This window comes from Cannabis sativa, chromosome 1, assembly GCF_029168945.1.
Source record: "Cannabis sativa cultivar Pink pepper isolate KNU-18-1 chromosome 1, ASM2916894v1, whole genome shotgun sequence".
Taxonomy (NCBI): Eukaryota; Viridiplantae; Streptophyta; class Magnoliopsida; order Rosales; family Cannabaceae; genus Cannabis; species Cannabis sativa.
Genome location: NC_083601.1, coordinates 69,839,611 through 69,855,325, shown reverse-complemented (window position 1 = coordinate 69,855,325; position 15,715 = coordinate 69,839,611). Strand labels below are relative to the sequence as shown.

Below are 15,715 nucleotides of genomic sequence, written 5' to 3'. Positions count from 1 at the left end.
CATCTTTCACTCTCTTGGTCTCATGCCAAATCAAATTTTCAGAATGTTCTGCACTACGATATAATCGTTTCAGTCGCGGAATCAAAGGCATGTACCACATCACTTTTTGGGGGATAAGTTTCCTATTCTCCTTACTCTTGTTTACTTTATGGCGGGATAAACCGCAAGTCGGGCAATAATTCATGTCTGCATATTCCTTACGATATAAAATGCAATCGTTCGGACATGCATGAATTTTTTCATACTTCAATCCTATAGAATTTAACGTTTTTTTCACTTCAATCCTATAGTTACTAATTACACAATGTAACTAACTAAGTTTCTCACAATTTATTCATATTAATTTATAAATTACTTAAATTCTCGTTTTAGATTAGTTCATATTATTAGGTTGTTTTGTTGATTAGAATGTTATTAAAATGTTAAATATTTTTAATAAATAAAATTGAGGGGAAAAATTTTTGGTAAAGCAATAAAGGTATTAACTAATATTTTCCCCTTTTAATTAACTTTTGCTCTTTATTTTCTTTGAAAAATAAAAATCCACATTGAACCTCTCAAATGAAAGAAAAAAAAAATAAAAAAAGAAGGATTTTATATGTTTATTTTGTTAATTTATTTAGTAACTAATTATATCTAGTTACTAATTACACAATGTAACTAACTAAGTCTCTCACACAATTTATTCATATTAATCTAAAAATTACTCAAATTTTCGTTTTACATTAGTTCATGTTATTAGGTTGTTTAGTTGATTATAATGTTGGTAAAATTAAAAAGTTTTCATAAATGTGAATATTATTATTTTTTATGTGACCTAACTTCTTATTACTATGTTATAATTAACTATATTATGAATGGTTTTAGTAAGATTTATCCTAATTCTACCGAAATTTCGGCAGCATAACGGCTGTAATTGGACGTTCCCAAAAATTTTACAAGTGCCTAAAATAACAAACAAAACAGATAAACAATACAAAATTAATCCACCCATCCGACCGCAGTACATGTATTCGCAAAACCTACTTCACTACGGATGAATATTTAATGTAAAGCCCGCTTAGTTAATTTGGAAATTAGCAGCCGTTTATGTTTAATCAGGAAATTATTTATAGCTATTTAAATAATTTATCATTGTTATTTATGGAATTCAGATATGCATGTTTATGTCTTCAGCAGTTTTTATATTTCGCATTTCCGGTGTCCGGTATTTTGGAACTCGGCGTTTGGCTCAGTAGAAATCACAACTTAGTATGTTAGTATTTTGGGGACGGGTTTTAGACATTGGGAATGTCGGGAATGGCCGGGAATTTAGAATGTCCCAAAAATACCCCTTTAGTATGAATTATGTGATTTTATGGTGGAGGGGCAAAATGGTCTTTTTGCCCCATTAGTGTTTTGTCTTATGTGGTTTATTAAATGAAATAAATGTTTATACTATTGTTACTTGGCTGAAATAGTATATTAAATGCTTGATAAACTCTTTTTCCTCTTAATTCAACACTTAGTCATATTTTAAAGAAATTTCCAAAAATCACACACTCAAAGCTCTCTCTTCCTCCCTCTTTTCGGCTTGGTGTTGGCTGCTAGGGCAGGGATTTTCTCCTCAATTTCTTGTGATTTTCTTCTCCTCTAAGTGTAATTCAATTGTAGGTAAGATCCTTGAATTTGTCCTTCTATGTTTTCTTGAATTTTAAGTGAAAATGGATGAAAATGCATGTAATTTTGGATGTTGTTGCTGCTGCTTTCTGTGGTTGTTTTATGTGGTTGAAAAGCATGATTTTTAGATGTTAATTAAGCTATTTGGGGTGTGTAATTCCTAGGTTGAGCATGCTAGAATTTTCTATTGCAAAAGTTGGATTTTCTACATGAATTATTGTGAATTTGTGGCTGTAGTTGTTGCATGATCTAGGTTTTGTTTTCTGCTATGTTTCTATGCTTGATTAGATGATTTTAAGCTAGCCTAGAGGCTTGTGAGTGAGCTTTAGCCAAGTTTGAGTTCTAACTCAAAGCTTGGAGCTCACATGGTGAATTTTGCCTCTGTGTTTTCTGGGTAGTTTTGAGGCCTTAGAATTGTTCTAGGGGAGGTATAGAACAGGTCTGGAAGGTTTCATGTGAATTGGGGTTGAATTGTGCAAGTTATGAATTTTTGATGTTGCTGCCTGCGAGGAACCGGAATTCGGTTGAGCATCCCATCCGGATGGGGTCCTGAATTTTCCCGAACCGGAATTCGGTTGGGCAGCCTATTCTGTAGGTTGGGGGATTTTTCGAACCCTAGTTTTCCTCGTTTTTGGGTTTTTAGGGGTATTGCCATGCTTTTTATCGATAGGGAAACTTTTAGTTTCAAGTTTTAGTCCCGGGAAGTGATTTAGCGTGTCACTTATAGCGTTGTGATTTTTATGGTTTAGGAGCCGTAATCCGCCGTTCGGCTTCGGGTTCCAGTCAGGTTGACCGGCACACCTGAAATCGGAATCCAGGTAAGATTAGTATAACAGTATGCATATGTAGATTACATGTTTAGCGAGCATGTAGGAAGCCTATTAGATTACATTAGTTGTATGTTGGCTTCGAGCTATCCAACCCTGTCACGTCGGTACAGGCTGGAGTATGACCAGCAGCCGGAGTATGACCGGTTTGACCGATCAGGCTGACACTGGGTTGGTGGTCCCGTGCTATTGACGTATCCCGTCGGTACAGGCTGGAGTATGACCAGCAGCCGGAGTATGACCGGTTCGACCGATCAGGAGGATACAGTAACACGTCGGTACAGGCTGGAGTATGACCAGCAGCCGGAGTATGACCGGTTCGACCGATCAGGTTGTTACGTGTCAATAGTACCGTCCCTATGAACGTTCAGAACTCAGTACCATGTTGGACATGGCAGTAGTGGCTCAGTACCATGTTGGACATGGCAGTAGCGGGACTCAGTACCATGTTGGACATGGCAGTAGTGGCTCAGTACCATGTTGGACATGGCAGTAGCGGGACTCAGTATCGTGTTGGACACGGCAGTTAGTTTTACGTATGATGTTATTATGCTTTTCTTACTGAGTCTGTCGACTCACAGTTTATGTTCATGTGTAGGTAAAGGCAAGGCTGTAGCTGATGGACCGTGACCGAGCATATGAGATTGTACATGTGGGGGCGGTTAGGCCTGGAGCGTACGATCCTCGGGACAGCAAGGCTGAATTTTGTAACTGGTCGTTAGACGACTTTTATTTTTATGTAAGGGTTGAACAGTTAAATCTTTTTGTAAATGATTTTATAATCGGGATCCCGAGTCTTTTGTAAAATGGTTTATAAGTTTAATTAAAAAGCAAAATTTTAATTAATCACGTTTTTCCATAAACCTCGTTGATTAGCAACGAGCTGCACAGTACGTTTAAAATCACGTAATACGCCTAAAATAGTTAGGGTGTTACAATTTGGTATCAGAGCCGCCAGGTTGTCTTCCGAAGATCGTCACGACATGTACAATCATCATCAGCAGTTAGCTCGGTTCACGGTTCAGTAAGCCTTTATTGCTTTAGTAGTTTATTTTATTCAGTTATGAAAAAAAAAAGAAAAGCCTGTTAGGAAGCATGTTAGTAGCCTGATAGTAGAATAGGCGCATGTTTCATTTCTAATTTCCGAATTAAGCGGCATTAGTAAAGCTCTCGATGATCGTGACCTGAAGTGCCAACTCGGGATTTCGAGGCAGTTCAGACTAGATGGACGCCAGGCGAATATTAGGAGTCAGGGCATCTCAGTCGGGTCAGATCAAGGTCGAGGAGCTCAGTTCCCCTCAAGTGTTTTGGGCCGAGGTAGAGGTCCCAGGGGCAGGGTTCGCGGTTGGAGTGATGTTAACTCGCCGCAGGCTGCCCAAGTGAATCAGGAAGCCCGGATTTGGGAAGTTACAGTTTGCGGAAATGCAAACCCGGATAGAAGAGCAAGATCTCAAGATTCAGAGGTTGAGACAGCAGGGTGCTCTTGCAGTTCCAGTGCCCGTAGTTCCAGTGGCACCTGCCCCTGCTGCCCAGGCCGAGATTGTGGTAGCGGCCATTAGATTGGAACCTTAGTCTGAGCGGTTCCAGAAGCAGGCACCTCCGGTTTTCCTGGGAGGTCCGGACGTGATGAAAGCCGAGTAGTGGCTGACGGTGATCACCAAGATTCAAAACTTTATGGGTGTCACCGGGAACGACTGTGTGGTGGGTGCCACTTTTCAGTTTTAAGAAGACGCTCTGGTCTGGTGGGACATGGTGTCTCAGATCCATGACGTCATCTCTATGACCTGGGAAAGGTTTTAGGAACTCTTCAGCGTTAAATGTTATAACGAGGCGATCAGAAGCGCCAGGAGGAAAGAGTTCGCCCACCTGACCCAGCGAGAGAATATGGGCATGACGGAATATATTATTCGGTTTAGCAGGTTGGCGAGGTTAGCCTCGGGATTTGCGCCAACCGATTTCAGTAAGAAAGAAAATTTCTCGATGGACTTAATATGAAGATCAGGCATGACCTGATGATCACCACCGACGACAGCACCACCTATGCTGAGATGGCGAAGAAAGCATGGTGAGCTGAGGGCGCAGCTAGATGTATGTGGAATCAGTTAGAACTCCGGAATGTGGCGGGGCTCCTACCCCTTCTGCGTCAGGTTTCAGCAGGGGAGGTAGCGGTTCGGCCATGGACTGGAGGAGGAATCATCCACTGCATCTGGTGGCTCGAGGCAGAACAAGAGGTTCCGAGGGAACCAGAATCAAGACGATCGTCAGGGTAGTGTTAAGACCCGTTATTCCTACTGGAGTGTCTTATTAGTAAGAGGCATTCTCCGGGTGAGTGCTTGGGTCGAGGTTGTTTTGTGTGGCTGCTAGAGTCTCTAGTAAATTGGGTAGACCCTATGATAGATTTGAATCAGGGTTTGGAACCCTGTTACCTGGCGGAGAATTGGTTATCTCCAATAGGTGGATTAGGTCTATGCCGATCAGGATAGATGATAGAGAGTTAAGCGCTGATCTGATAGAGATGAGCTTAGTCGAATTTGATATTATTTTAGGAATGGATTTCCTATCTAAATATTCGGCGAGCATTGACTGTAAGAGGAAGATGGTGGTCTTCCAACCGGAAAGTGAAGAACCGTTCGTATTTGTGGGTTCGGTTCAGGGATCTCGGATCCCGGTGATCTCGGCTATGTCAGCGAGAGAATTATTGCACGGTGGGTGCTTAGGGTTTCTGGCCGTGGTGGTGGACACCACTCGGCCAGACACCATTCGGCCAGAGGACATCAGAGTGGTTCGGGAATTTTTGGACGTTTTTCCCGAAGAACTTCCAGGGTTACCACCTCAGCGGGAGATTGACTTCGTGATTGACTTGGCACCAGGGGTGGATCTGGTTTCCAAAGCCCCGTATAGGATGGGTCCAGCTGAACTTAAGGAATTGAAGATTCAGCTCCAAGGGTTGCTTGACATAGGGTTCTTCCGGCCCAGTGTGTCACCCTGGGGAGCCCCGGTTTTGTTCGTCAAGAAGAAGGATGGATCTATGAGGATGTGCATCGACTACAGAGAGTTGAACAAGCTGACGGTGAAGAATAAATATCCATTACCTAGGATCGATGACTTGTTCGATCAGCTTCAGGGGAAGACGGTCTTTTCTAAGATTGATCTCCGTTCGGGTTATCATCAGTTGAGGATCCGAGAGGAGGACATTCCAAAGACGGCTTTTCGCACTAGGTATGGACACTACGAGTTTCTGGTTATGTCATTCGGACTAACCAATGCTCCTGCAGCATTCATGGACCTGATGAATAGAGTATTCAAGGATTTCCTCGATATCTGTGTGATTGTGTTTATCGACGACATCCTCGTGTACTCTCAGTCAGAAGAGGAGCATGAGTTACATCTTCAATTGGTACTGCAACGACTTCGAGAACATAGACTCTACGCCAAGTTCAAGAAATGTGAGTTCTGGTTGTCTCAGGTGTCCTTCCTAGGGCACATTGTGAGTAAGGTCGGGATCAAGGTGGATCCCGGGAAGATCGAATCCGTCAGGGATTGGCCGAGACCGAAGACAGTGACAGAAATCAGAAGCTTCTTGGGATTAGCTGGGTACTACCGTAGGTTCGTGGAGGGGTTCTCCAAAATTTCAATGCCCCTAACCGAGCTTACAAAGAAGAATCAGCGATTTATCCGGTCGGATAAATGCGAAGCTAGTTTTCGTGAGCCGAAACGAGAGATTGATTCTTTGCTCCGTACTAGCTTTGCCTTCGGACGAGGAGAAGTTCGTAGTTCATCGTGACGCATCCAAACAGGGTTTGGGGTGCGTATTGATGCAAGCCGATCGGGTTATCGCTTATGCCTCCCGTCAGTTAAAGGATTATGAACAGCGATACCCGACTCATGATTTAGAATTGGCCGCAGTGGTTTTTGCACTGAAGATTTGGCGGCATTACCTTTATGGGGAGAAGTGCGAGATCTTTACCGACCATAAAAGTCTCAAGTATTTCTTTACTCAGAAAGATTTGAACATGAGACAAAGGCGTTGGTTGGAATTAGTGAAGGACTATGATTGTGAGATCCTTTACCATCCCGGAAAAGCCAATGTAGTGGCCGATGCCCTGAGCAGAAAGGGTCCCGGGCAAGTTGCTAGCATGGTTCAGATCTCACCTCAGCTAGCAGAGGATATGGTTAGATCCAGCATTGAGTTTGTGGTAGGTCAGCTTCACAACTTAACGCTGCAATCTGATCTGTTGGAAAGAATAAAGGTTGCTCAGACGACAGATCCGGAGTTAGTGAAGATCCGAGATGAGGTATTGGCTGGTCAAGCCAAAGACTTTTCAGTGTCAGATAGTGGGATGCTGTTGTATAAAGCCAGGGTTTGTGTTCCGAGCAGTGTGGAACTGAGAAATGAGATCTTTGAGGAGGCTCATTCTACCCCGTATTCTCTGCATCCCGGCACCACCAAGATGTACCAAGATTTGAAACCGTACTTCTGGTGGAGCGGTATGAAGAAGAATTTGGTAGAATTCATTTCGAGATGCCTCACGTGTCAGCAGATTAAGGCTGAACATCAGGGACCAGCAGGGTTGTTGCAGCCTCTAACCCTACCAGAGTGGAAATGGGAGGATATTGCGATGGATTTCGTGGTCGGGTTACCTAGGACCACGGGTATGTATGATTCCATCTGGGTAGTGGTGGATAGATTTAGGAAATCTGCTCATTTTCTGCCTGTTAGAACAACGTTTACAGTGGATCAGTTGGCAGAGTTATATGTCAGGGAGATAGTGAGACTTCACGGGGTACCGAAGTCTATAGTTTCGGACAGGGATCCGAAATTCACCTCCAAATTTTGGCAAAGTTTGCAACGGGCAATGGGTACGAAGCTAAAAATTCAGTACAGCATTCCATCCTCAGACAGATGGTCAGTCCGAAAGGACAATTCAGATATTGGAGGATATGTTGAGAGCCTGTGTTATGGACTTTGAGGGTTCATGGAGCAAATACCTACCGTTAATAGAGTTCTCGTACAACAACAGTTATCAGAGTACGATAGGGATGACACCCTATGAACTGTTGTACGGTAGGAAGTGTAGATCCCCTATCCACTGGGATGAGACAGGGGAGAGGAAATACCTAGGTCCAGAGTCAGTTCAGCGGACCAATGAGGCAATAGAAAAGATAAAAGCTAGAATGCTTGCCTCACAGAGCAGACAGAAGAGTTACGCAGATCCGAAACGTAGGGATGTTGAGTTCCGAGTAGGGGACCATGTGTTTTTGAGAGTATCTCCGATGAAGGGGATTAAACGTTTCGGGAAAAGAGGCAAGTTATGCCCTAGATTTGCAGGACCTTTCGAGATTCTCGAGAAGATAGGTCAAGTGGCATATCGGTTAGCATTGCCTCCAGCCTTATCAGCAGTGCACAACGTATTTCATGTCTCAATGTTGAGAAAATACGTTTCAGACCCCTCTCATATACTCAGTTATGAGAGCCTTCAGCTTCAGTCAGATATGTCTTATGAGGAACAGCCAGTGCAGATCCTGGATAGAAAGGATAAAGTCCTTCGGAATAAGACCATAGCGTTGGTCAAGGTTCTCTGGAGAAACAGTAAGGTGGAAGAAGCCACCTGGGAGCTTGAGTCAGATATGCGAGCTCAATATCCAGAGTTGTTCAGGTTAGATTTCGGGGACGAAATCCTTTTAAGGGGGGGATAGTTGTAAAGCCCGCTTAGTTAATTTGGAAATTAGCAGCCGTTTATGTTTAATCAGGAAATTATTTATAGCTATTTAAATAATTTATCATTGTTATTTATGGAATTCAGATATGCATGTTTATGTCTTCAGCAGTTTTTATATTTCGCATTTCCGGTGTCCGGTATTTTGGAACTCGGCGTTTGGCTCAGTAGAAATCACAACTTAGTATGTTAGTATTTTGGGGACGGGTTTTAGACATTGGGAATGTCGGGAATGGCCGGGAATTTAGAATGTCCCAAAAATACCCCTTTAGTATGAATTATGTGATTTTATGGTGGAGGGGCAAAATGGTCTTTTTGCCCCATTAGTGTTTTGTCTTATGTGGTTTATTAAATGAAATAAATGTTTATACTATTGTTACTTGGCTGAAATAGTATATTAAATGCTTGATAAACTCTTTTTCCTCTTAATTCAACACTTAGTCATATTTTAAAGAAATTTCCAAAAATCACACACTCAAAGCTCTCTCTTCCTCCCTCTTTTCGGCTTGGTGTTGGCTGCTAGGGCAGGGATTTTCTCCTCAATTTCTTGTGATTTTCTTCTCCTCTAAGTGTAATTCAATTGTAGGTAAGATCCTTGAATTTGTCCTTCTATGTTTTCTTGAATTTTAAGTGAAAATGGATGAAAATGCATGTAATTTTGGATGTTGTTGCTGCTGCTTTCTGTGGTTGTTTTATGTGGTTGAAAAGCATGATTTTTAGATGTTAATTAAGCTATTTGGGGTGTGTAATTCCTAGGTTGAGCATGCTAGAATTTTCTATTGCAAAAGTTGGATTTTCTACATGAATTATTGTGAATTTGTGGCTGTAGTTGTTGCATGATCTAGGTTTTGTTTTCTGCTATGTTTCTATGCTTGATTAGATGATTTTAAGCTAGCCTAGAGGCTTGTGAGTGAGCTTTAGCCAAGTTTGAGTTCTAACTCAAAGCTTGGAGCTCACATGGTGAATTTTGCCTCTGTGTTTTCTGGGTAGTTTTGAAGCCTTAGAATTGTTCTAGGGGAGGTATAGAACAGGTCTGGAAGGTTTCATGTGAATTGGGGTTGAATTGTGCAAGTTATGAATTTTTGATGTTGCTGCCTGCGAGGAACCGGAATTCCGGTTGAGCATCCGGAATTCCGGATGGGGTCCTGAATTTTCCCAGAACCGGAATTCCGGTTGGGCAACCGGTCTGCCGGTTGGGGGATTTTTCAGAACCCTAGTTTTCCTCGTTTTTGGGTTTTTAGGGGTATTGCCATGCTTTTTATCGATAGGGAAACTTTTAGTTTCAAGTTTTAGTCCCCGGGAAGTGATTTAGCGTGTCACTTATAGCGTTGTGATTTTTATGGTTTAGGAGCCAGTAATCCGCCGTTCAGCTTCAGTTCCAGTCAGGTTGACCGGCACACCTGAAATCGGAATCCAGGTAAGATTAGTATAACAGTATGCATATGTAGATTACATGTTTAGCGAGCATGTAGGAAGCCTATTAGATTACATTAGTTGTATGTTGGCTTCGAGCTATCCAACCCTGTCACGTCGGTACAGGCTGGAGTATGACCAGCAGCCGGAGTATGACCGGTTTGACCGATCAGGCTGACACTGGGTTGGTGGTCCCGTGCTATTGACGTATCCCGTCGGTACAGGCTGGAGTATGACCAGCAGCCGGAGTATGACCGGTTCGACCGATCAGGAGGATACAGTAACACGTCGGTACAGGCTGGAGTATGACCACACGGAGTATGACCGGTTCGACCGATCAGGTTGTTACGTGTCAATAGTACCGTCCCTATGAACGTTCAGAACTCAGTACCATGTTGGACATGGCAGTAGTGGCTCAGTACCATGTTGGACATGGCAGTAGCGGGACTCAGTACCATGTTGGACATGGCAGTAGTGGCTCAGTACCATGTTGGACATGGCAGTAGCGGGACTCAGTATCGTGTTGGACACGGCAGTTAGTTTTACGTATGATGTTATTATGCTTTTCTTACTGAGTCTGTCGACTCACAGTTTATGTTCATGTGTAGGTAAAGGCAAGGCTGTAGCTGATGGACCGTGACCGAGCATATGAGATTGTACATGTCGGGGCGGTTAGGCCTGGAGCGTACGATCCTCGGGACAGCAAGGCTGAATTTTGTAACTGGTCGTTAGACGACTTTTATTTTTATGTAAGGGTTGAACAGTTAAATCTTTTTGTAAATGATTTTATAATCGGGATCCCGAGTCTTTTGTAAAATGGTTTATAAGTTTAATTAAAAAGAAAAATTTTAATTAATCACGTTTTTCCATAAACCTCGTTGATTAGCAACGAGCTGCACAGTACGTTTAAAATCACGTAATACGCCTAAAATAGTTAGGGTGTTACATTTAAGATATTCAAACTCAACTAACATGCATTGATAATTAATTATATATTAAGAAAAAGTTAGTTAAAGTATATACCTATAATTGCAAGCCCAAATACGCTACATACAAAATTATGCCGAACCCCTATAATATAAAGAAATACAACGAAATTACAAAATTAATTATTTCATAACTTATAACTAGTTATAAAAAATTGTAACAAGTTACTTAGTTACTAAATTATACATACATATATATAATCAATTATATCTCACACTATTATCTCAAAAAAATAAAATTATATCACACACTAATTCCATTTTAAAATTTTTATTTCTAAACTAATTTTTTTTTTTTGAAACTAATAAAATCCCTCCAATGTCATTTTATTCACAATAAATATATATTGCAAAAAATATATAAAATACAATTACAAAATTTATTTTCATAAAAAATATACACACACTATATACACACACAATATATACACACATTATATACAAATATTCAATAAAATATACAAATACATATATATACTATACATTGTGGTATAAATTATTACCTAATAACCGCAATCCGACGACCACCGTAAAAAATCCCGACACTATACACATAAAACACAATAATATTACTAATAAAATAAAAAAAACTCAAATAATAATTTACAAAAACAAAAAATAAAACAATATACATAATACAATAAGAATAGAAGCAATATTTATACCTTAAACGAGGTTGAGATTGAACAATTTCTCAACAAAAATGGGTGGCCGGATTTCACACCCAAAGTTTACTATTTGGGTTCGGATGACACTTTTAGAGGCTAAAAAATCAAAACTTTTTAGCTATATGTTATTTAGTATCGAAAATGGAGGATTTTAAAAAAAAAATGGGCTGAAATGGTTGAGAAATGGGGGAGATATGGTTGGTCAAAGTGGGTTCGGCGAGGGTTTTTTCTGGGTATTTCTTCTCTCTGGTTTTGCTGGGTTTTGTGTGAAGTGAAGGAGGAAGACGAAGCTGGTGATATATACATAGGACGACCCTATGCCGTCGGTTCCTTCATAGGAACCGACGGCATAGGGTACACGTGTCATGATCTCGTGTACCCTATGCCGTCGGTTCCTTCCTATGACGGAACCGACGGCATAGGGTAATTCAGAAAAAAAAAATAAAATTTAATTTCCAACCGCCTCTAAATGGTATAATGCAATTTTATACCTACGGTTTTTATCAAAAAACCGCCTCTAAATGTCAATTTCGAACATAGCGGGTATTTTCACACCCTTTAGCTTCCCTTTTTATAAATGGGGTTGAAAAAACTGCCTCTAAAGGCTAACATTGTAGTAGTGTAGAGAGAATTTGCTGTATCAATGTGTTATTTAAAAAAGAAAAATTGAGAATATACGCGCGCCAGGCCCCACCGATTTTAAGCCAGGGTTAAAATGTCATTAATTATTTATTTTTATTTTTTTGAAAAATACGTTTATCATTAATTAATTAATTCAGATGTATACAATCTCCAACTAGAGATGTACACATTGTGGTATATATTTGGTACAAACACTAATTTAAGCTATTTTGTATCAATTTTTAATATTTCTTTTAGGAGTACACATGGATTGGATTAGTTGGATTAGAGCTAATTTAATGAGAAATGCAAGTAAACGATACTATTTTTAAATTTATAGATAGTTAATGTAACACCCTAACTAATTTAGGCGTATTACGTGATTTTTAAACGTACTGTGCAGCTCGTTGCTAATCAACGAGGTTTATGGAAAAACGTGATTAATTAAAATTTTGCTTTTTCATTAAACTTATAAACCATTTTAACAAAAAGTCTCGGGATCCCGATTTATAAAAAAAATATTTACAAACGTTTTTACTATTCAACTTTTACATCAAAAGAAGTCGTCTAACGACATTTACAAAATCTCAGCCCTGCTGTCCCGAGGATCGTACGCTCCAGGCCTAACCGCCCCGACATGTACAACCCCATAAGCTCGCTCACGGTCCATCAGCAACTGCCTTGCCTTTACCTACACATGAACGTAAACTGTGAGTCGACAGACTCAGTAAGAAAAGCATACTAATATCATACATAAAACTGACTGCCGTGTCCAACACGATACTGAGTCCCGCTACTGCCATGTCCAACATGGTACTGAGCACTACTGCCATGTCCAACATGGTACTGAGTTTTGAACGTTCAGGGGACGGTACTATTGACAAGTATCCTCCTGATCGGTCGAACCGGTCATACTCCGCTTGGTCATACTCCAGCCTGTACCGACGGGATAGGTCAATAGCACTGAACCACCAACCAGTGTCAGCCTGATCGGTCGAACCGGTCATACTCCGGCTGCTGGTCATACTCCAGCCTGTACCGACGTGACAGGGTTGGGTGGTTCGAAGCCTAAATACATATCTAATGTAAACTAACAGGCTTCCTACATGCACGCTAAACATGTAAACTACATATGCATACTGTTATACTAATCTTACCTGGATTCCGATTTCAGGTGTGCCGGTCAACCTGACTGGAACTGAAGCTGAACGGCGGATTACTGGCTCCTAAACCATAAAAATCACAACGCTATAAGTGACACGCTAAATCACTTCCCGGGGACTAAAACTTGAAACTAAAAGTTTCCCTATCGATAAAAAGCATGGCAATACCCCTAAAAACCCAAAAACGAGGAAAACTTGGGTTCTGGAAAATCCCCAACCGGAAGACCGGTTGCCCAACCGGAATTCCGGTTCTGGAAAAATCTGAACCCCCATCCGGAATTCCGGATGCTCAACCGGAATTCCGGTTCCTCGCAGGCAGCAACCAAAAATTCTCATATCTTGACCAATTCGAACCCAATTGATCCCAAACTTTCCAGACCTGTTCTATAGGTCCCAAATAACAATTCTAGAGCATCAAACCTACCCAGAAACCTCATACACAAAAATCACCATTAATGACCAAGCTTTGAGTTCAAGAACTCAAACTTGGTTAAACCCACTAACATGCACCCTAGCCTAGTTAATTCTACTTAACTAAGCATTAAAACACCTCTGCAAACTAGCAATAACATCCAGCAATAACACAGAAACTAAACATAGCATTTTCTCACAAAAATCATCAATTTTCACATATAAATTAAAAGCTTGAACAACCTAGCTACTCATGCTTCAAACAACTCATTTAACATCAAAAATCATGCTTTGAATCCATAAATTAACAACAAAATCACAGCAGCAAGAACACTTCACAATCACATGCAATTTCATCCATTTTCATCATTTTTTTCAAGAAAAACAAGGAAAAGATTAAAGCTAAGAAATACCTTGATTAGAGACACACCACAAGCTGAAATCTACAAGAATTTTGAAGAGAAAAATCACCCTAGAAGCAGCCTCTAATGGCCGAATAGAGAGAGAGAGAGTTGAGAGAAAAAGCTTCCAATTTTTTCTATTTTTTCCAAACTTAATGATTTTTGATAAAAAGGAAAATAACATTCAACATATACACTTAATCATTTCAGCCAAAAAGGTTATTAAAAAAAATAACATTTAATTCATTTAATTCACATAAGACAAAAATACTAATGGGGCAAAAAGACCATTTTGCCCCTCCACCATAAAATCACTAAAATCATACTAAAGGGGTATTTTTGGGACATTCTAAATTCCCGGCCATTCCCGACATTCCCAATGTCTAAAACCCGTCCCCAAAATACTAACATACTAAGTTGTGATTTCTACTGAGCCAAACGCCGAGTTCCAAAATACCGGACACCGGAAATGCGAAAAATAAAAACTGCTGATGACATAATTATGCATATCTGAATTCCATAAATAACAATGATAAATTATTTAAATAGCTATAAATAATTTCCTGATTAATCATAAATAACTGCTAATTTCCAAATTAACTAAGCGGGCTTTACAACTATCCCCCCCTTAAAAGGATTTCGTCCCCGAAATCTAACCTGAATAACTCTGGAAATTGAGCTCGCATATCTGATTCTAGCTCCCAGGTGGCTTCTTCCACCTTACTGTTTCTCCAGAGAACCTTGACCAATGCTATGGTCTTATTCCGAAGGACTTTATCCTTTCTATCCAGGATCTGCACTGGCTGTTCCTCATAAGACATATCTGACTGAAGCTGAAGGCTCTCATAACTGAGTATATGAGAGGGGTCTGAAACGTATTTTCTCAACATTGAGACATGAAATACGTTGTGCACTGCTGATAAAGCTGGAGGCAATGCTAACCGATATGCCACTTGACCTATCTTCTCGAGAATCTCGAAAGGTCCTGTAAATCTAGGGCATAACTTGCCTCTTTTCCCGAAACGTTTAATCCCCTTCATCGGAGATACTCGCAAAAACACATGGTCCCCTACTCGGAACTCAACATCCCTACGTTTCGGATCTGCGTAACTCTTCTGTCTGCTCTGGGAGGCAAGCATTCTAGCTTTGATCTTTTCTATTGCCTCATTGGTCCGCTGAACTGACTCTGGACCTAGGTATTTCCTCTCCCCTGTCTCATCCCAGTGGATAGGGGATCTACATTTCCTACCGTACAACAGTTCGTAGGGTGCCATCCCTATCGTACTCTGGTAACTGTTGTTGTAAGAAAATTCCACTAACGGTAGGTATTTACTCCATGAACCCTCAAAGTCCATAACACAGGCTCTCAGCATATCCTCCAATATCTGAATTGTCCTTTCGGACTGACCATCTGTCTGAGGATGGAATGCTGTACTGAATTTTAGCTTCGTACCCATTGCCCGTTGCAAACTCTGCCAAAATTTGGAGGTGAATTTCGGATCCCTGTCCGAAACTATAGACTTCGGTACCCCGTGAAGTCTCACTATCTCCCTGACATATAACTCTGCCAACTGATCCACTGTAAACGTTGTTCTAACCGGCAGAAAGTGAGCAGATTTCGTAAATCGATCCACCACTACCCAGATGGAGTCATACATACCTGTGGTCCTAGGTAACCCGACCACAAAATCCATCGTAATATCCTCCCATTTCCACTCTGGTAGGGTTAGAGGCTGCAACAACCCTGCTGGTCTCTGATGTTCAGCCTTGATCTGCTGACACGTGAGGCATCTCGAAACGAATTCTACCAAATTCTTCTTCATACCGCTCCACCAGAAGTACGGTTTCA

The 15,715-nt window shown here is 40.9% G+C and overlaps 1 protein-coding gene across 2 annotated transcripts in view; it reads left to right on the top strand.

Moving 5' to 3' along the window:
- The window catches only part of LOC115708062 (peroxidase 4), a 41,913-nt gene that overhangs the window by 15,947 nt on the left and 10,251 nt on the right, over positions 1–15,715 (top strand). Inside the window, exon 4 of one of the 2 annotated variants that reach the window (XM_061108720.1) lies at positions 3,085–3,223. The exons of the other annotated variant lie outside the window; for it this stretch is intronic. Coding sequence (XP_060964703.1) covers positions 3,085–3,116 — 32 coding nt within the window. The 3' untranslated portion in view covers positions 3,117–3,223. Of the gene's footprint in view, positions 1–3,084; positions 3,224–15,715 lie in introns of those variants that run through there. 2 annotated transcript variants of the gene reach the window in all.